Raw genomic sequence first — 20,979 nt, forward strand, 5'->3', positions numbered from 1 at the left:
CCTGCTCTTGCCACATAAGGTATTACTTATAAGCATGTTTGCTCCACCTGGGAAATCCAACACTGGAAATCTCTTTAAAACTTTAATAGATTTTGTGGACATGGGAAATTACAAAGCTGTCATTGCTGGTGATTATCGTGAATTTCTTTAATACCCTTGTAATTTAGGAAATGATGATTACAGCAACATAATAGATGATGAATGGGATATTCTTCAACCCAATCACAAACAGGAACAGTCTAATTTGAAGGGTATACATTGGTTTGAATACTGTACGGAAGCTTACACAAAGTTGGCATGCTGGTGGTTATAGACCTTTATTTTCAAAAGGAAGACTTTCACTATCCCTATAATCTAAGAGGGATTTACATGACTCAAACTAATACTAAAGGATCGGTCAGAATGTCTGTCAAAATCCATTGTTTTGTGTCACAACCTACTTCTATCTCTCACACTGCAACTAAAGACTAATATAACCCAACAGAAAGTTCCTCCCCCAGGAGAATGACTCCCTTCTGCTACTATTCGGGAGGTACTCAAAAGAATGCTCTCTTGCAAAAAGGTTACCAGGGGGAATTACTACCTTCCCCTGGTTTGTGGGTTCCACATAGTCTTTGTACAACTCCATCTTCTGGACCAGGAGAATGACTTCCTTCTCCTGGCACTGGTTTTTACAGTTCACAATACGACCAAGCGGAATGACTTCCCCTGGTCTCTTTGGAATATTTCTCAAGGGTTTTTGTATCATCCCATGGAGAATGACTCTGTTCTCCTGGTATTTGAAAAGTTATTTTTCCAGACTTTCAACTTGCTGTATGTTTGGCCACTCTCTCTTGGTACCAACAAAGTCCCAAACCCTTCTCTGTTGGTCAATGGCCTTATCTTTGCCACTGCACTGAGGAAGTTCTCCTCGGGTTCTCAAATTGCTTGTATTGTATTGGGGTCCCAGACCTCTCTCTGGTGGTCAGTGGGCTTCTGATTACTACCGAGGCAAGGAAGTTCTTCTCAGATGCTTTCTTCACTGTTGCTAGGGTCCCAGACACTTCTCTGGCGGTCAGTGAGCTTATTGCTGCCCTGCAATGAGGAAGTTCTCCTCAGATTTCTTCTTCACTGTTCCTAGGGCCCCAGACCCTTCTCTGGTGGTCAGTGGGCCTATTTCCGCCACTGCAACAAGGAAGCTCTCCTCGGATGCTTGCTTCACTGCGGTTGTGTCCAGTAGCTATTTCCTGACCACTGCAACGAGGGAGATCCTCCCTGATGGCAGTCTACCAATTTGAATTCCCCAATATTCCTATAGCTGCCACTGGAGTGAAGAACACTATGTTGTGTCCCTCTCTCCACCTCCCCATATTCCTACTGGGTCTCCCGTGCCTCCCTTTACATTCTCGTGGAGTGCGGCATGTCACTGGTCCTTCCTTGGATGGGGTATCTTGTTGGCGGCTTCTGCTGCTCTTCCTGTCCGCTTCGGCAGTCCTAGTGCACCTTTACGGTCCTCCGCACTGTAACGTCTTGGCTCCGCTCTGGGACCTTACGATCCATGTTGCGATCACGCCACTGCTACTTCCCTTTGGCCTCGCAGTTAGGTCTGCCTCTGGCAGACCCACAATGGACTCTCACAGCCTACCTCCGTCATCCCCTGCACAGCCTTTCTTCCAGCCCTCACATCTTTGTGTTTTTTCTTGGCTCCAGAGGGGCTCCTGGTTTCCCCACGATCGGACTTCTCTTAGTCCTTCGTCTCTTTCCTTTTTTTTATCTCAGGGACTCTGCCTGGGCGCAGCCTCAACACCTGCAGATAATGGGCCTCATTACAAGTGTGGCAGTCCAGAAATAAGGGTGCTGGTAGATGGTCTCGGGAGGATAGCTCAACGGCAACATGCTTGCCTTGGAAGCAAGATGACACGTAGCAACACAGGTTCCATCCAAGGGTCTGCACTTAGAAACCTCTGGGTATTAAGCGCGTTATAAAAATCATATCATTATCATTACCCTTTCTGGACAGCCATACTGCAAGTCTGCCTGCAGGGGCTGTTGCGTCCGGCAGGTCTGACCTGCGGCGCCCAATGGCCACAGCAGGCAGACTTGTCACAGAAGCACGAGCACCGTTAGCAACGGTGCCGGTGCTTTCGTCTCCACTCCCGTGGAGTCCTATGAGGCTCCATGGGAATGTGGAACAACATTTCTGCACCTGATTTCCCAATCCGCTGGGTCTTGTAATGTCCCGGTAACACCGGGAAGTCAGGCACTGGTAAAGTGTGACTAGTCTGGCGGCAACGGCGGGTTACTGCCAGACTTCTTAAGAGTTGGTTACTCTTTATCTTTCCTGTGTTTTTCCTCGTCTCAGTATGTTCTGTTCAGGCGATATTCTATGTGTTACAAAAATAGCTGGGCTTAATCTCGATGAAATGGCTCGTTATGGGAGGGGGGCTAGGGAATGTTGGGGAGTGAGGTGGTACAACGGTCTGCACCCTATGTGATTGTGCTTGTCCACAAAGGGGACCCTCCCCATGAAGTACTCCCGCATTAAACCACCCGTAGGGGGACTAGTAGTTAGCTGCTGCACCTCCCCAGCCTCATGGGAAAGGGATCCCCCTTGGGGAGAAGTATTGACACCTAACGAATCGTCACCATCCCTGCCCCTGATGCTGTTGGCTTCCCCATCTCCCTCGAAGGGAAATCGGGAAAGGAAATTGGCATTTCCCTACTCTTTGCCTTTTCTGTGTTTTACATTAAAACGGAAAGACTGGAGATCAAGGAACCAGTGCATTATTTGTGGGTGTGTTTCTCTTCTTAGACTGAGTCAAAGGAGTGGAAAGTGATCAGTTATTAACTTACATTTTCTACACGTCAGATACTATAAGTATCCCACTGCCCGTTTGATTGCCAGGGTCTCAATCTCAATGGTTGCATAATGGTCTTCCCTCAGGAAGAGTTTCCGTCTGCTGTATAAAACTGGATGCTCTATCCCTTCGTACTCTTGGATTAAAACGGCTTTTATCCTCACCTTGGAAGAATCTGTCTGAAGTTTGAATTCTTTATTGAAGTTGTCAACCTTCAAGACGGGCTCACTGCATACGATGTGTTTCAGTGTATTAAAGCTAGCCTGAACTTCCTTTTGCCAGAAATGTTTTTGTGACTCGACATTCTTCCGTTTGTCAGTGAGGCAAGAAGATGTTATGGCCAAATAATTATGAATAAACCTATTGCAAGCCCCAAAAAGGCCCTCGGGGCTCTTTTTTGGTCTTTAGGAAAGGTGTTTTCTGCACAGCCCTGACTTTTTCCAAATGCGGTTGGATTAATCCATTACCCGCCAAAAATCCTGGATATTTGACAGCTGATTGTGCTAGGTGACACTTTTTGGGATTAGTGGTAAGGGCAGCTTGCCTTAGAGTGCGGGTGATTTCATATAAGTGAAACTGTTGTTCCTCCCAGGTTTTGCTGTGGTTCACAATAATAATAATAATAATAATAATAATTAGGCTTTTATATAGCGCTACAAACCCTCAGGTATCTGAGCACTGCTTATTATTACCCACGGTGTGTGGTGCTCATTTATCGACCTCGGAAGGATGAAAGGCTGAGTTTGGCCCCGCCGGGATTCGAACCTGCGTTAACAGGCTCTGCACGGGTGTCAAAGCGGGCGCTCTACTCGCTGTGCCACTTGACCGGCATCCAGATATGTACTGCAGAAGTGGGAAAGGGGTCACAGTATCTGGTCCATCAGCCACTGAAAGGTCAATGGGACCCATGAAGTTCGAAGGGAAGGACTTTGAAGTGAAATAATCCTCTGGGGGTAGAGAAAGCCATCTTTTCTTTATCAGAGGGGTTCAGTGACACTTGCCAATAGCCCTTTGTTAGATCAGCCGTGGAGATCTAGATGGCTGATCCCAGTGTGTTTATGAGGTCGTCAATCTGAGGCATTGGATAGTTGTCGAAGTGAGATATGGCGTTCAACTTCCGGCAGTCTCTACAAAACCTCCATGATTGATCTGGTTTGGCTAGACAGACAGTCGTGATGGCCACTGTGAGAAATCTGAAGGTGCTCCCACATCTGCTCCCCGGGGGATCGTCTGTTCAGGTGCCCAGGGAAGGGCCATCACTTTTTGATCCCAACCATGGGGGTGGACAAGTGGGGGAGGATCACCTCTGTGGAGGGTACTTGGGGATTGGAGAGAGGGTACCCGAAGGCGAGACATGCTATCCCCCCTTTCCTGATACTGACCTACCCTCCCCTCCTTTAGCCTTTATGGGCTATTGCCAATCTCAACCCATCCTTCCCTGTAGTTTTCCCTTAAATTCTGAGAAGAGGCAACTAGGTGTGGTGCAGATTTCCTATTATAAACACCACTCTGTTACTGGGACGAAGAAGAGTGGTCTGGAGGCATGTAGCAATGAAGATCAGGCATGCCACACTACTAGGCTCAAGCAGGGTCAGGCAATTAAGGGTACTTTGATTCACCTGCGATAGTAGAGGAGAGTATAAAAGGTAGAACCCAGAAGCACGAGAGGTGCAGCCACAGAAGGAAAAGAGCCGAGGAATTGCTGTGCTGAGGAGTGAGAAGCCGAGACGCCAACACGTAGAGGAAGATCCAGAGAGTCTTGCCGAAGTGACTGTGCAGGACTGGGAGCCTGTATGAGGGGAGACGTACAGCAAGCACTGCCAGGGAACTGACAAGTTGGTTTTCCGGCTTGGGGAAAAGCTGCCGAATGGAGAGGCAGAGACCCGTTAAGTGTCAGGAGACTCTAGGAACGTCAGATCGCTCAAAGGTACCTTGGAAATGGTAACGGTCCATGGAAATAGTGAAATCTTACACTTTATGAATGCTGTACTGAATGAAAGGTGCTGATTAAACCCGCACCATTGAAAACTGCATTTACTGAATACCGGACTAAATAAAAGGTGTCATTCAAGCCTGCACAACTTAAAGTTACTTTTTTTTAAAAACAAACTGAATGAAAGGCGCTATCCTAATGAATACAATGCCACATTACATTTACTGAATATTGAGCAGCAGGAAAGTCGTGGTTTGAGTGAAACTGATTAAATGCTGCATTTCTGGAAAAGTCAATGAAAAGAAAGCTGTTACTTGATCAGACTATAAAGTGCTAAAAACTGTATGAATATTCTCAGATAATAGAATATATCAAATAACCCACCACCAGAAAAGACCCTCAAGAATAATGTGAAAGACCTTTGTGGGAATTGAAGAGTTGTCTTGAATATTACTGAACAATGGTTTTGGGGAAACTTATGGTTGCGTGACATCTGATGGGTAGACCGTGTGGCCTGTCAACTGCTCCTCGACCAGGAAGTTGCCTAAAATAGACATTGCCAACATCAGGGGTCAAATCACAGACAAGGTATGTGGTTGCTGGTTGTGTGACCTGTAATGGGTGGACTGTGTGTTCTGACGCCTAGAAGAGAAACCACTAAATATTGGAAAAGCAGCAAAGAGGTGTATGCCCTTGGTGAAGCTAACCCAAGCTGTCAAACTGACCCTGTATTCTCTTGTGAACAGAGGAAACAAGTCAATTGCCCAGTAAACATCTTGGGGAACGGAACGCTGAGAACCAAAGAACTGTAGAGTATTTCTCTTGGGGAATGGAGTCCCAAGATCAAAGTATTGTATGAACTTGACTACATTTGAACTTAGGGAAGGGAAACCCAAGACCCTCTTTTGATGCGAACTGTGATACTGGTGAATCTACAGAAAGTAACTCGGGAACGTGATCAAACATCTTTGAAACAAAGTTACATTGGAACTGTATTGAACTTGAGACAAAAAACTAGATTAACCTAAATGGTCAGTAGCTGCACATTTACTTTTGAACATTTCTATCTGATTGAGAACATTTCCCCACTAGATTTTGTTGTAGATTTGAGGTCAAGCATAGGTTGTTACACAGACAGACTTTTTGGTTTTGACTTGTGGACTTTCCTTACATTTCTTTAGGTAGGGAAATACTGCCATAGGATAGGGTTAGTTGGGCGTTACACCATCCAGATTATTAACAAAGGTTTGTTTAGAAATATATATGTGTTGTCTGTGTCATCTCTTTTGATACCATGCCTATCTCACACCATGGATTATGTGATGGTTCAATGATATCTGCGGCTAGCCTTTTCTCCTTGCTTGCCTCCGGAATTCGATAAGGCCTCAGATTAATCACTTTACCTGGGGGGTGCAAATGTAATGTTTATCCCCTTTCACTCGCCCGGGTTCACTATTTAAGACATCCAGAAATTGATCTAATAGAGGCTGCATGTCCCGTTGTCGCTTGAGTAAATTGAATGGGACCAGTGTCACACTCACCTGTGTCTCTGCAGGAGCGATGGACGAGCCTCCCTTGACCCCAAGTCTTCACTTCCCCTGTTTCACCCGGAGTAATACCTGTCAAGGTGTACACTCAGACCTGAATTCACCCGATTCCCCTGGGCCCTTCCCTTCTTTTTACTGTGTGCTGTGATGTCCCCCTATGGGCTTACCTTGATCTTTAGTAGGGTGTGCACTCCATCCTGCATTTGCAGGGACGCGATTCACTCATGTGATTGGTTCCTTTGCAGGAGAAATTATGTGGTATTAGCGCCTCGAGTCCGGGTTCAGCGCTACTGGAGACTTGGTGGTTAGGTAAGTTTGCACGGAGGCTTTTTGTAAATATGCACCCCGTAGAGAGAGAGAGTGCAGTGAAATAAGTGTCTGCGTTATTGGAGCGAGCGCAATGAATAATGTCTCTTCTTTCTTACAGGGGTTTGTGCGCTCGTGCAACTAACCTGGATTCCAGCGTCACGGGAAGATTCGGTGAGTATGCACAGCGTTACTGATGTGCGCGTGTTAACGCTGTTCTTCTTTGTTTTTACAGGTGCCGGTGTAGAAGTCGCCTCTCTACAGGAGATAGCTGCGGCATGGAGTAAGAACCAGGTAAGCTGAAACTGAATGATCCAAAGCAGGTAAGCAGAAGCAGGATGATCCGGAGCAGGTAAGCAGAAACAGGATGATCCGGAGCAGGTAAGCAGAAGCAGGATGATCCGAAGCAGGTAAGCAGAAACAGGATGATCCGGAGCAGGTAAGCAGAAGCAGGATGATCCAGAGCAGGTAAGCAGAAACAGGATGGTCCGGAGCAGGTAAGCAGATGCTGGTTGATCCAGAGCACGGCAAGTGTGTTGCTGATGCAGCTCACAGTGCGCAACACGAAGCACTGGTAGAATCTTGGGTGTGGCTTATCTAGCCAGCCACACCCAAACACTTGAGAACTCATGAGTTATCATGCACTTCCTGTTTGGCAACAGGAAGTGGTAACCAGGAAGTTACTACAAACACTACACTAGGAAGGAATGAAAGGTGGGATTTGTTATGGGTTCTTTGTGTGCCTAAGCCAGGCCTGCCAAGCCTCCACCCAGCTTGCCCCAACTACCTGCCTGATACCCATGACAATCAGCCTATGTTCATATTTTACTTCCGAAAACAAGGTGGCCATTAGGACAGAAGAGTGCTCCACCTGGGTCCTCCTTTCGCTCCTGATATATTTGGGTTTTTAGTCCAGCTGAGCAACCTTATAGTTAGAGGGACCTGTCCTCTCTAATATTTCATACGGTCCGTACCATCACAAAAGCATTTTGTGCTCTCAGGTGGGTAAGTGGACTAACACTTTTTGTCCAATGGAAAAGGACTGTTGTGCTGCCTTTTTATTGTAATTGTAATGGGTGTTTTGGCTTTCTCAGGTCTGTCCTAGATGTTTTTGGACTAGGTCCTGCATGATAGTCATGTGCTCTTTAAGCCTTTGGGCTGTTTGGGACATAGGTAGCACTGCTTCTTCCATTTCTTCCGAGGTCTCACAGAGCATGTCTAGTACGTCCTGAGGGTTGCGCCCGCAAAGGAGCTCAGAAGGAAAAACCCCTAAGGAGGCTTCAGAGGCTTTTCTGATGTCAAAAAGAGCTGAAGGGATCATTGTGTCCCAATTGCGTCCATCTGCTTCTGCTAATTCTCTAAGAACGTTTTTTAAGGTTTTATTAAAATGCTCTACAAGGCTGTGTGCCTAAGGGTGGTAAATGGATGTGTGCAGTTTTTATCTGTACAATATCCTTTACTTCCGCCATCAATTTTGACATAAAGGTACTCCCTTAATTGGTTAATATTTCTTTTGGAAAGCCGACCTGCAATAGAAAAGGGATTAAGTGTTTTAGAATCTATTGTGGTGTATTTTTCATCGGAAAGGCCTCCTAATACCGGGTTGCATAATCTAGAATCACTAGAATATACTTATTCCCTAGCTTGGACTGTTCTAATGGTCCCACTATGTCCATACAGATCCTAGAGAATGGTACCTTTATTATCTTTATTATAGGGAGAGGTTGTAATTGGGCAGTTGGAGGGTAGTGGGAGCTGTGTTCTGGCATAGGGGGCATGTGGCTATGAAGTTCTTGACGTCCACGTAAACCCTCGGCCAATAAAACTAGTTGTTAATCTGCCCTTCTGTATTTGCTTTTCCTAGGTGTCCCAAGGTCAAGTGGGCATATGCTATATCCAGGAGAACCCTCCTATAGCTTCTAGGGACTACAATATGGGTCCTAGTTACCCCTTCTGGTGTGAGGTCTCCTCCATAGAGAATGCCTTATTTCAGAAAGATATGAGCCTTCTTTAGACCTTGCTTCTTCCCCAGGAATTACATTTAAGAAGGCTTCCGACAGAATAGGGTCATTTAGCTCGAAAACTAGTAACTTCATTCCTGCTGAAGAGGAAAGATCCCTCTAATTATAGGTCAATTGCTCTAATGGATGCCCTTGCAACGATCTTCACAAAGGTCTTTTTGTATGAATTAACCTGTAGGTGGAAGACAATCAGATATTACCAATGTTTCAAACTGATTTAAGGGTTTGCCTTTCCACCTCCACAAACTTTTTTACTCTACTATAGATAATGCGAAAGCAGGATTGCACCCTAGTCGAATCTCAATTTAAGTATCTTGCTTAGTTAGACAATGGGGCTCATTACGGGGGTTGCCTGTAAAACCCACCCATAGGCGGCGGCTTACCGGTAACCCCGTAGCACACCCTTACCGCCACCTGATATCCCTGTGCCACAGGGATATCACAAGCGGCGGCGGTAATGGTAAATCCTCATTTCCAGGGAGTCCAGTAGGACTCTATGGAAATGGGATTACTGAAGCATCAGAACCGTTGCTAACGGTGCTGGTGCTCGAGTGACAACCATGCTGGTAGGGACCTAAAAACCCGGCAGGCCTGCCGCAGGATCCATGGCCCCTGCCGGCAATGTTGTAGTATGGCGGTCCGGAAAGGCTTCTGATACATAGTTAGCGGCACCCTTATTTCCAGACCGCCATACTTATGATTAGGCCGAATGTTTATATTCTTGATCATACTCCCTTTGGATTACAAAGTGCGATCAAGACTTGACTCACCTACTCTAGAAAACAGTACCGATATGTAAAAGTTAAGAAAACAAAAAGTATGTGTTTTTCAAGCAATGTCGACCAGAATACATTTTAAATGGTTCATGGAAGGACAGTGTTTAGAGGTTGTACATAGCTTTAGGTACATTGGTGTTATGTTTACTGATGCTCATTCTTGGAATGAGCAAAAAGCTTCACGGACTTGTAAAGCCGCATATTTTCATTTTAATTTTGTTTAGTTAAACATTTTACAGTGACTGTCTGGTGGGCATTAGCCACACACAAAGACGTACTACCAAGGACCCGAGCTAGGATTCCTCTCAGTTGTTGCTATTCTGTAATGGTACAATCTCATAGATCATGCAGTTAACACAACTAGTTATAGAAGATCCACCTCTCATCTTCAGTTAGGTCACTGACCTAGCGCATGCCACCCACGTATCAATTGCACCAGAATGTGCTCTTCCCTCAAACTATGAATGTGGGGTTTAGCCAAATCTACTCATCCAGGAAAACCTAAGCAGAAGATAAATACTTGGGGATAATGACTCCAATTATGACTGACCCCGAAGTGTGTGTTAATGGCCTCAAATTGGTCACAGGCCTTTTTGAATGGGGATTTAGAAATGTGAAAGGGGTCCCGTGCCTGCTGGGCCTAGAGACCCAAGCTACTCCTCATTGGTGACGCCCAACAAGGCTGAAACTTGTCTGGGGATGCTTGTGGTTTTGTGCAGAAGGGATGTGACCTAGCAGTTCGGACTGGACTACCCCTTTGGGGGTGGGACCAAGCCTGATTTGCATATGGTCTTTCCCCTTTTGTAATGGCTCGGCAGCGAAGAACGATTGTCTGGAGGGTTGGCCAGAGCAATGCCAGAGGTTAAGATCTATTTTAAACCATCCAACCATCACCTCTTCTGTTTTGCCAGCTGGGGTTTAGACCAGGCGTGTACACCAGTGTGCAAATTTGAAACCTATATTTAATAATAGCCTATTCTCTTTTTGTAAAAAAAAAAAGAAAAAAAGGAGCCTATGTATCTGACCTTCATGAACCTGAGCATGGCTTTTGATAGGGTATATTGTGGTCCTTGAAGTTTTCAGGGGGGATTTTAAGGCTGCTGATTAAACTCCGTCAAAACATCAAAACCTTGTGCCAGGAATGGAAAGTTTGGCCAGTGTACTGACTTTTTTCAGTAGAAGCAGGGTTACGCCAGGGTTGTACACTGCCCCCCTGCTTTTTAGTTTATACATAAATGACCTTTATTAACATTAGGTACATACAGGTGCTGATGTCCCGAGATTAGGGAATACAATGCTACCCCTGTTGGCATATGCAGATGGCACAGTTTCAATTGCATGTGCTCCCAGCACGCTACAAAATCGGATCTCGGACTACACAGTTTTTATAAATTGGCTTGACCTGAAAGTTACTCCACTTATATATGCGGTTATGCTCCTGTCATAGAGGAAGACAGACACCCAAATGTCCAACTATGTATAGCAATGAGTCTGTTATGGCGATGGCCAAAGAATTTGATTATCTGGATGTCAGTTTCTCATCATTTTCTGCTGCACCGCACATTACGAAACAGGCTGGAAGGTTTAAGCAGGCACTTGGGGGAGTCTCACACTTTTATCTGTTTGTCAAACACTAAACCAATAGCCCCAAATCTGAATGTCTACCATAGTAAAGTAGCTTCAGTAGCTAAATATGGAATGACGCTTTGGGCTATGCGAACACCAATAATGTCCAGATAGTAATGAATTAATCTTTTTTAACGCTTAATACAGGAGATCAGTCTCTAAGCGCTTGACCGGAATTCGAACCTGTGTTGCTGTGCGTTGTCTTGCCCTAAGACAAATGTGTTTCCCCTGAGCTATCCTCCTGGCAGAGTAGAGAACGACTTCTTTAACAAAAATATTGGGACTACCTAGTACAGCTTCAAGCCATGGTGCACACATGGAACTGGGTTGTACGCACATTAATGATGCCCTAATCATTGAACCAGTTTTGCGCTGTCTATGACTGAGGGGGAACAACAAGGCAGAATACACCCAAGATCTTAATAGCTTCTTATTGATAAAAGATATTTCACTAAGTATTGTGATGAATCGGCTATAATTCCTCCAGAATCCCAGCTTGGGACCCATCTCATGTGGCCAGGCAAAGGCAGACGCTGCCTGACCCTGTGGGTGGTGTTCTGCGGGTGGATCACATGGGGGGGTGGGTGCAGGTCGGTAAGAAAGGGAAAATCCTTTTTGTAACTTCCACTGATACCCTACTCGTCTCATGGCATATTGTAAAATCAAAGCTGTTATAAAAACTGATTTTTATGTTGTGGACTGTCAAGTCCCACAATTCCCAAAGTACTGGGATGAAGAAGAGGGCTGCATAGGCACAAGCCTATTAGTGGTAATTACCCACACCTGAGGGAGACTGGGAGGCATAAAAGCCCCCCCTGAGGTGCAGGCCATGGAGAAGAGCAGTAGTAGAAGGTGGAGTAGCTGGAATACCTCCAGTGGCAGGAGAAGAAGAGCAAAAACGCAGGGACCATTGTAGTGCTTCGAGTGTATGTCGGTCCTGCGGAGATCTTTTCTGTCCCATACCGTGAATGCAGAGGTCACGCCGCAGAAAGCGCAGCCTTTGAAAGTTTTCCCCAATGTCAGTCTGGCTCTGGTGGCAAGCGAGCACTGGTGAGTCGTCGGAGCAAGGAGAGCCTAAATCTTCGAAGTAATACAAGCAGACTGAAATTCAAAAGGAAACATGTTTTTGAATACAGAACTGATCTAAATCAGACAAATCATTATTTTGTAAACCAAGCTGACTTTAAAATGAGCAAGTGGAATAAAAAGAACATAATCACCAGACCAGACGGTTGTGATTGAATGTATATTTGTTGGATTAGAGGCCAACAACAAGCAAGGGCAATAAGGCAGGATAGCTCATGATAGCTCAGCGGCAATGTGCTCGCCTTGGAAGCAAGACGGCACAGAGCCACACAGGTTTGATCCACGGTTCCACGCTTAGAAACCTCTGGGTATTAAGCGCGTTATAAACAACCTATCATATCAAAAACGAATTCAAACAACTATTGCCAAAAGAGAACTAGAACAAGGCAAAGTAAATAGAACAACCATTGCCAAAGTCAAGAAGGGGCAAATGAGAATCACAATGTTGGTAAAAACCCATTGTCCGTACATGAAGAAGATCAGAAGAGTAATTGGCTTAAACCTACATTGCCAAAGAGGTGTAAGAGAGAGAGAGAGAATCATTGTCAGCATTTGGTCAAAGAAGAAGTGGGGAAACAAGAGTGGCAGGAAGGTTGCCCTTCTGATAGAAGACATTCAGAAGGAGTGGGGCATAATCTGCATTGCATATGGCAATCCCATGTATGTAACACGTAGCACCTGTGTGGTTCTTGTTTTCACTGATTTCATTCTTTAACTTGATGTTGTGAAGCAAGAGGCTTTGCTAATTTTTTGAAAGTTAATCTTTACCACGGAAATACTTGTAGTTAGTTGTTTATTTTGGCATGGTAGGAGAGTACACACGACTTTGTAGTATTTAATTCTGTTCTGGCAGGAGAGTACACCAGAGCAGAGCTCTTTGTGGTGGTAGGCCTTGTAGTTGAGTGGACCAGGTCGAAGTCACTGAAGTACTGTGGTGTGGTTGCAAATCTAGAAGAAGGAATAGCAGAACCCCAACAATATTTTATGAGTTGTTGCAGAATCATCTTGACATTACTAAAGCAAGTGTTGTGTGAATTGCTGCAGAATCATAAACAATTGCTGAAACACATGTTTTATGAACTGTTGCGTCAATATCCTCACAAAGACAATTTCTGTTGATCCCAATGAGCTATGGAAGTATTCTGGGTTGAAGAGAAGAAGTTACTTTTTCACAAGTGGAAGGAGGAAAAACACTGTTGAACTATTAAAGTCAAGTTGAACCCTGGGGAAGGGGAATTTACACAGATTAAAAGGAGCGACGAATATCTGATTATGAATTTGTCATATTTTGATTTGCCATGGGTATGTTGTATGTACAAGTGTGAGAGACAGAAGCCTTTTGTTAGGGGTTTCTTATAACTTATTTTAGGCAGGGAAATCCTCATCAGGATAGGGAGAGTGAGGAGTTGATCCAACTTTTTTGAGTTAATAAAATGGCATCTTTTGAAGAAATCTTCATAAAGATGTCTGCCACACATTTCTATCCCCTTACAGTATATCTTGGCTTAAAGCCATAAAAATGAGGCTCAGGGAAATTAACACACTTTCTTAACTTTATGCACCAGACACTTTAAGCTAACTGATGGCAAATAATCTTAAAAGTAGTCTGGTAGCCCACGTTCAGGAGAGGCATTAGAACTCTCGAAACCACTTAATCAGAGACATGCTATCATCAGAGAATGCGTTGTGCAAAAAAAAGTACTCTAGGCACTCAATCCAAGCCAGAGAATCATAATAACAAGAGCAATGTTTTAATTGCCTTGCACTCAGAGTCATTACATCTACATGAACACTCAACAGTCCAAGTTACCTGTATGTATACAAAACATTTTTGAAACCCCTATTCCAGATTAGATCTGTTAGAACTATGCAACAAGCCATGGCAATATGTTATATGTCCGCTGACCAGTTTATAGTCCACTCAGTGGCACATTATCTTGTTCGGGCATGGAGGAGGAGAATTGAGTTTATTGAAAGTAGGCTAGACTGTATCTTTGTAATAATCTTGTCACAATAGTTAGGTATGCATTTTTAATTGCACTAAATATTGATTTATTGTAATTGCACATTAGCACCTATAAAGCTCTGGTATTGTCTCACAAAGAGAGGCAAAAGCATAGAGTTGATTGTTATTGTTTGAAGCTAACCATAACATTTTAAATTTTAGTGAAATGTCTTCTTTTTAGAAAATGTCCCGCTTTATTGTAACTTTACATTAGCACTTTATTGCTTATGACTTACTTCAGCACCTTATTGAAATTCAATTGCGGAGAGGTATGATGTACAACTTGTAGAGAATAAAGTTGATCCTCATGTGCTCTGGTTTGTGGCTCATACTAGTATGTTAATTTTTAATTGTATATGGACTGTTTTTTGTCTCGTATTTATTACTGCCTGTTTTTAGTCAATTGCTTGAAAATGTTCTGTATATGTATATGTTGTTCTTTTTTGGCTAGTGCGCTGAAATAAAGCGAAAGAATGAACAGAATATTTACAAATATTAACGGTGAACGTTAATGAGGTAGAAGATCCTTTCACCTATGCATCGTTAGCTAAGCAAAAAGCCTGAGAATGACTGTGTACAATATTGTACAGTTAAGAAAAAAGATGTGTGCATTGCAATATGTACATTTACTCACCAAATGGGACAGATACCAAGCTATATTAAGGGATCTCTGGATAGCAATTGGAGAAGAACATCCATGGTTTAGATCTACTTTTCTGAGATTCCGTTTAAATGTACTCACTAATTTAGAATTATTAGCTATCAGAGATAAAGAAAGGGGGACCTTATCAATTTGTGACAGGTGTCCAAGTAATGAAGTTCAGACTATTAAGCACTTATTTTCTAATTGTCTTGGGACCTGGAGTATCAGGGCCAGGCTTTTTGGTAGATTTGTCCATGATGAGTCTCATCTTAATACTGATGATTTTTGGGCAAGATTATCTTCTGGTAATGAGACGGCTTTATCAATTGAGGTGGGAAGATGTTTAAGGGAATTGAAGTTAGTAAGATTTAACTATTTATGTTGATTTGTGTTGATTTGAATTTCTTTTTCATCTTTTCCTCTTCTTTTATGATGTGTGCTTTTATTTAAAACTTGTAAACTGATGGATGATATTCTTTTTTGTATTGTTTTATTTTGTATACTGTATGTTGAAATGTGTTAAAAGTCAAATTTTGGCTATTGCACTATAAATAAAAATTTTTTTAAAAAAAGAAGAACATCCATGTGTATGTACTTGTATTTGGTGCATACACATTAGATCACCACGCCATGGAATCGATTTTTTTCTTGATGTAAAGCTTTTCTGATTGTGTAAGTGCCCTAACGTTATTGAATCCTTCTATCCTCTAATATTAGAATGCGAGGCTTTGAGCACAGGAAGACGGTGTCACAATATGTACCACTATTGAATCTATATGTTATTTCTAAATACGCTTCTTGTTAGTTCGTGATGAGGGCAGAACCGCTAAAAGCCATCTTATCTGTAATGCATTTGTGAAATAAAATACATTTAAGGATTGATTGATTGATCAAGGGTCAACACAAGTATTAACTGAACAAAGTAATGATACAATCTATTTTATTATTTATTCCTTTTTGCAGATTCTTTTATCCAAATTTGTATGGAGAAACATATTTATATATGGTTTATTTAAAACGTTAAATATTGAATAATAACCATGCATATCTTATACATGTTCCTGCTACTTACCAACAATAAAATCAGACAGCACTATCTATGCCTCAAATATAACACACTGGCAACAATCGAAGTCAGATGAACATAGTAAAATAGGACCATAAATAACAGAAGATACCAGTGATGTCATATAGAAGGTGTAGCACTGTTAAACATTTGATATTATACTGAAAGAATTTGGAGCAATAAGACAAATATTGTACTCCCTACTTGGAAGATTATGGAGAAAAATTAATTTGGACCAGAGTATTACAGGGCAACGGTTGTTATCTAATTTACTGTGCCATACAATTTTGGTATGAGATTAAAAAATGATTCCTTTACCTTTGTATGAATGACCTATTGAATTACTGCACCATTTGCTCTGCCTTGTGATCATTTTAATGAGTGCTCCTGCTAACGATTTCTTTTTTGTAAATGTTCTTTTTTTATACTAGTTTATTCAATTTACATCAATACAGATATCCGAATACAACCCATTGAATGCATCCTTAGCAAATTCTGTACTATAAATAACGATATTTCTCTCCCCATGAATATAAATCCCATTTAAATAAAACAGAAATTATATAATGAAGAAGAGAGAGGGAAATAAAAGGGGGAAACCAACCCGCATATACGGTCAAGATGCAAATACACATTTCAGTTAATGAGCAGTAAAGCAAATTCATTAAATTATTGAAGTAGACTTATCTTAACATCCAGATTCCATCATTTTCTTTCTTTATATATGTGCTCTGTGAATATTGTATACAAAGCTATGTTGCATTTGGAGGTGTATTATACCAATATATATATATATATATAGTTGCATAAAAGCACTTGTCTGTTCCTCAGGGAACAGATACCAAAATGCTTTGGAGGAAAGGGAACTATGGATAAGGAATTCCAGAATCAATGTTGTGATGAATTTTTACTGTTTAGCTGAGATGTCCCATATTTAGAAAGGATCTGACAGTACATATGTTAGCATGTGATGCCGTTACAATTTCATCTGCAGACATCTCATCATTGTTGACTTATTCTCTACATGTATTTTGCAGTCCAAAAGAATATCTGCTAAGGATGCTCTGACACACCCATATCTCGATGAAGGCCGGCTGCGATACCACACATGCATGTGTAAATGTTGCTTTTCCACCTCTACCGGAAGAGCTTACACAAATGATTTCGAGCCCATCACCAACACTAAATTTGATGATACCTTTGAAAAGAACCTCAGTTCAGTTCGACAGGTTAAAGGTATGTTGTGTATATAGTTCAATAAGCTTCATTTTATGTATTCTCTGCTGCTGTTTTTCTTATCTTACCAGAGTCGAGTATATTTAATTAAAGGGTGGATTGATCATTAATTTGAACACGGGTCATGGGCATTTCAACTGATGGTCTCCTTTTCTAATCACAAAAGTAAGTAGACAAATAGTTGTTAAAACTTTGAAGAAACAGCTATAGACACTCTTGGAGTATAGCAGTGTAGTGCTACTTTTGGTAAATTAATGTTTTCCAAATAGAGCACCATCCTGTAAGAGGCAAATAGCATCAACATGAAAGCTCTTATAAGAAATGAAGTTAAGTGAGATCATTGGGTGGCTCTACCTCATCTATGTGTGATTAGATTGATTAGAATCTATGCACTAGATGTAGTTTCTATGCAATATATGCCAAGAAAGATGGCCATATTCAGAATGATCTCTATCAGCATATGGTAAGATTAGAAACAGAGCCATTAATCCGCTCAGAAGATTGTGATTGCAGATCATTTGAACATCCATGCTACCACTTTAAATGTCTTTCTGCCACATACATCTCAGGATATCACGATCTCTGTTTTCAGAAAACAGTTCTTCCCAATTATCACTCCTTCATGACGGCCACCCTCATCAAGTTTTATACTGTGCCGATCAGATGCTGTGACAGATCTTATCAACCATTCAATTACTTGGAAAGGTTTTCAACAAGGACTATTGCAATGGATCCTCCCAGAGATTCCTCATCTTGATAGATGTCCTCTAACACCGGCTGTTCTCAGAAAATCTTGACAGGGGGCTTAGCATGGCTCAACAATATCTCCTCTGCTGTCATGCGCCTTGGATTCAGCACTCATTGTAAAGACTGGAGGGCGGTGTCTGTACTTCTGCTCTCTATATGGTAGAGGAGAGACACGGAGGACCCCAGCCAAGATTCTCTATTCGGTAGCTATGGTCGAGCAATCAAGGCCTAGCTTCTCAGGAGGTGATGCAGACTGGTTCTTAAGTACAGTGTAGTCCCCAAGCCCCCACAAAGGAATGTCCACACACTGTATTAGTTAAAACACAGTCTTTATATGATTAATATTCAAGGTTATGAACACTATCACAATAACTCACTTTGTGCTCAGAAAATCAACAATGGTAAATATATACAGTTCTACAGGGGTACCACAAATATTATCAGATCTCATTAAAGTGCATCAACTATACTGTCAAAATGTCACACAGATCAATAACGAGGAAACCAGCAGTAGAGAGAGGAAGGAAAGCAAGATGGTTAAACAATTGGCAGAATTCTGGCCCTGTACCACTAGACACAGTTCTGTGTGGAGATCCCCCCACCTGGGTAACCTGTAAAGCAAAGATGTATCACAAGCCCAGTCCATATATTGTTCTATGAGTCTTATTTCCCTGTACAATAGTTCTACAGCCCCAGTGTACCTGGAATTGTAGCGTTCGTCGATGGAAAATTGATGGCCCTTCTTGAGTGCCCTCCCTTTAAGGCAGGAGTCACGGGTCGTCGAACGTCCGACTGAGAACAGGGTGGTCTACGGCGGTGAAGTGGCAGCTTCGTTCCTAGCAGTGCTCGTCGACGACAGATCGTTGGCGTCCTGCAAGGAAGAGGCGTGCGGGGCACCTCGGTGATGATAGTTGTGGACCGCAAAGAGATGATGAAGACTGTGGCCCAGCAAGGACTTCGAGTCGTCGGCGTCTCTGTGGTCTTTAGGTGGCGGGAAACCCACCGGCGGATGCTCCTCGGCGGGCCTTCTCCAGCGGGATAAAGCAGGCGGCGATGCAGACGGGAGCGTCTGTGGATCAAATGAAGTTTTTAGGCAAACGGGAGCACACCGGCTCCAGTCGGCGACGGTGGTCATCGACAGTGGCGGACAACAGTCCGTGCGCTTCCCTTTGGGAACCCGCAGCAGTCCCCGCCTCCGGTCGGCACCCTGTCGTAGGTCTGTCTACCAGGGAGCTTTGGCAAAGATCAGCTGGTGCACAATGGTCCCTCGTAGCTCGGGAAGAGGGCGCCTTGCCTGGTCCTCTCTGGGTCAGTCCTTGGAGATACAGCAGCTTTCAGATTGTGAAGGAGGGCAACAGCAATTCTTCTCGTCCAGCAGGGCTTCAAGGTCAAGCTTCAGGTTACTCCAGTTACTCGTCGTAGTGGACTTCAGCTTCTGAACACAATCTCCCATTCATTCTGCTGGGTCACACTCAGGCAACCAATCAGTCAGAAGGGCATTCATGCCGGCAGGCAGCCAATCCGGTGCATAGTGCATTCAGGCCATTCACTTCTCTCCAGACACTCACAACAAGTTATGTGTATTGGGACAAGTACCGAGCCATTCAACACTCCACACTGCATTCATACCAGTTACGGGCAGGGCTGTCTCAGTCATTGTGTCAAACACCAAATACTAGACACCCACAACACAGAATGCATATTCGTCACGCACTCCATTCACCCAGGTCCCACCCACAGGGTGTACCCACAACATAGTCACTGGGAATGCTCCAGCCAGTCTGGCCTGGACTTGACAACCCCACCATATATGGAACTTCCACCCAACAGCCGGTCAGGGGGAAGGGATAGAGTCGGGGCTTCCCAGGACTTTGGGAAAACAAGGTAACAGGCAATAGAAAGCAAGAGGCCACGGGGGCCATCTTGTTTCCTATCAGGAATCAACTGATTCCAATGGCAGGGCCTTGGTATCCCAAAATGGAGGATACTCAGAGCACCTGTCAAATTCAGCATGCAGCTGCCACCAACCCATACCCTGCTCTGTGGGCCACACACAGATGCCCAAAACATACACTAGGGGCATAGGGTTGTACCCCCACCCATGGGTGGCATAAGGGTATCCCATGGGTCTGTACACCAAACCAAAAGAGAGAGCTGCACCGCCAGGAGTCCCTCATGAACTCCTGCGTGGAAAACACGACAGAACACACGATAAAAAGCAGTAAAGGACAAGGATAGGGAGGCCCAGTCCCATCGATGCATTTCCAGCATCGCACTCATCAGCTCCGAACATGATGTTAGAACCCCCTTATTGCCCTTTCTTTTTTCCACATGCTCAGCACACTGTTGGAACACAACATCCAGCTTTTTTCATACACCACTTTGTCGTGCCCCAAACCATCAGGTTTAAATGCTGCCACGACTGCAGCTCCAGGTCCAGGATATCCTTCCCTGACCCACACAACATCTGTGTGTGGTGTCTGAGAGTAGACCATGGCATGGAGCAATGCAGCTTGTTTCAGTCAATGAACCCAAATACCTTAAGAGAACTCTCTGCAAAGTTGTAGTTAGGATGGCCCCCGCCAAAGTCGCCAGCCCGTTTGGACGCTAAGTCTTCAGAAGTTGACGCTGAAGAGCCGACCTTGGAGAAGGACGAAAGGTAGTGCAGACAACATACAACATTGAAGAAGAGATGCCACTCTTGCAGTGAGCCCCATCACTCCTATTCTTTATCTTCCCAAAAGAAAAAGAAGTGTAGACACAGATGAGACAGTAAAGACCTGTCAACCAAGACAGGTAAGTCATATGCATTCAAGGGGGCATTATGGGAGGAATTCAAGCAACAAATGCTTAGTTTGTTCGCCAAGGCCACGACTGGTACTTCTTCAGCCTTGACATCATCAGCGGTTTTGCCAATTACAGCACACTAGAGAACATGTAAGAAGGTATTGGTGGTGGGTCGCACACCCTCAAGCTCAGCTTCTTCAAAACCGAAGAAGATAAGTTTCTTCAAGATGGACCGTTACCTCCCGGGGTCACCAGTGCGTCAATGTCAACCATTGAAGCCATGTTTTTTGCTTCGACCATTCCGCTTCACGCCCCAGCGAGCAGGGCTGAGTATTTCATTTGATGCACACGATTTCAGATGAG

At 43.6% G+C, this 20,979-nt stretch overlaps 1 protein-coding gene across 2 annotated transcripts in view; it reads left to right on the top strand.

Annotated features, from left to right (window-relative positions):
* The window catches only part of NLK (nemo like kinase), a 1,539,426-nt gene that overhangs the window by 1,244,151 nt on the left and 274,296 nt on the right, over positions 1-20,979 (top strand). For both annotated transcript variants that reach the window (XM_069615020.1, XM_069615019.1), the window contains one exon: positions 16,884-17,082. In XM_069615020.1, coding sequence (XP_069471121.1) covers positions 16,884-17,082 — 199 coding nt within the window. The remainder of the gene's footprint in view (positions 1-16,883; positions 17,083-20,979) is intronic.

This window comes from Ambystoma mexicanum, chromosome 9 (assembly GCF_040938575.1).
Source record: "Ambystoma mexicanum isolate Mex_15411 chromosome 9, UKY_AmexF1_1, whole genome shotgun sequence".
In the NCBI taxonomy this organism is placed as follows: Eukaryota; Metazoa; Chordata; class Amphibia; order Caudata; family Ambystomatidae; genus Ambystoma; species Ambystoma mexicanum.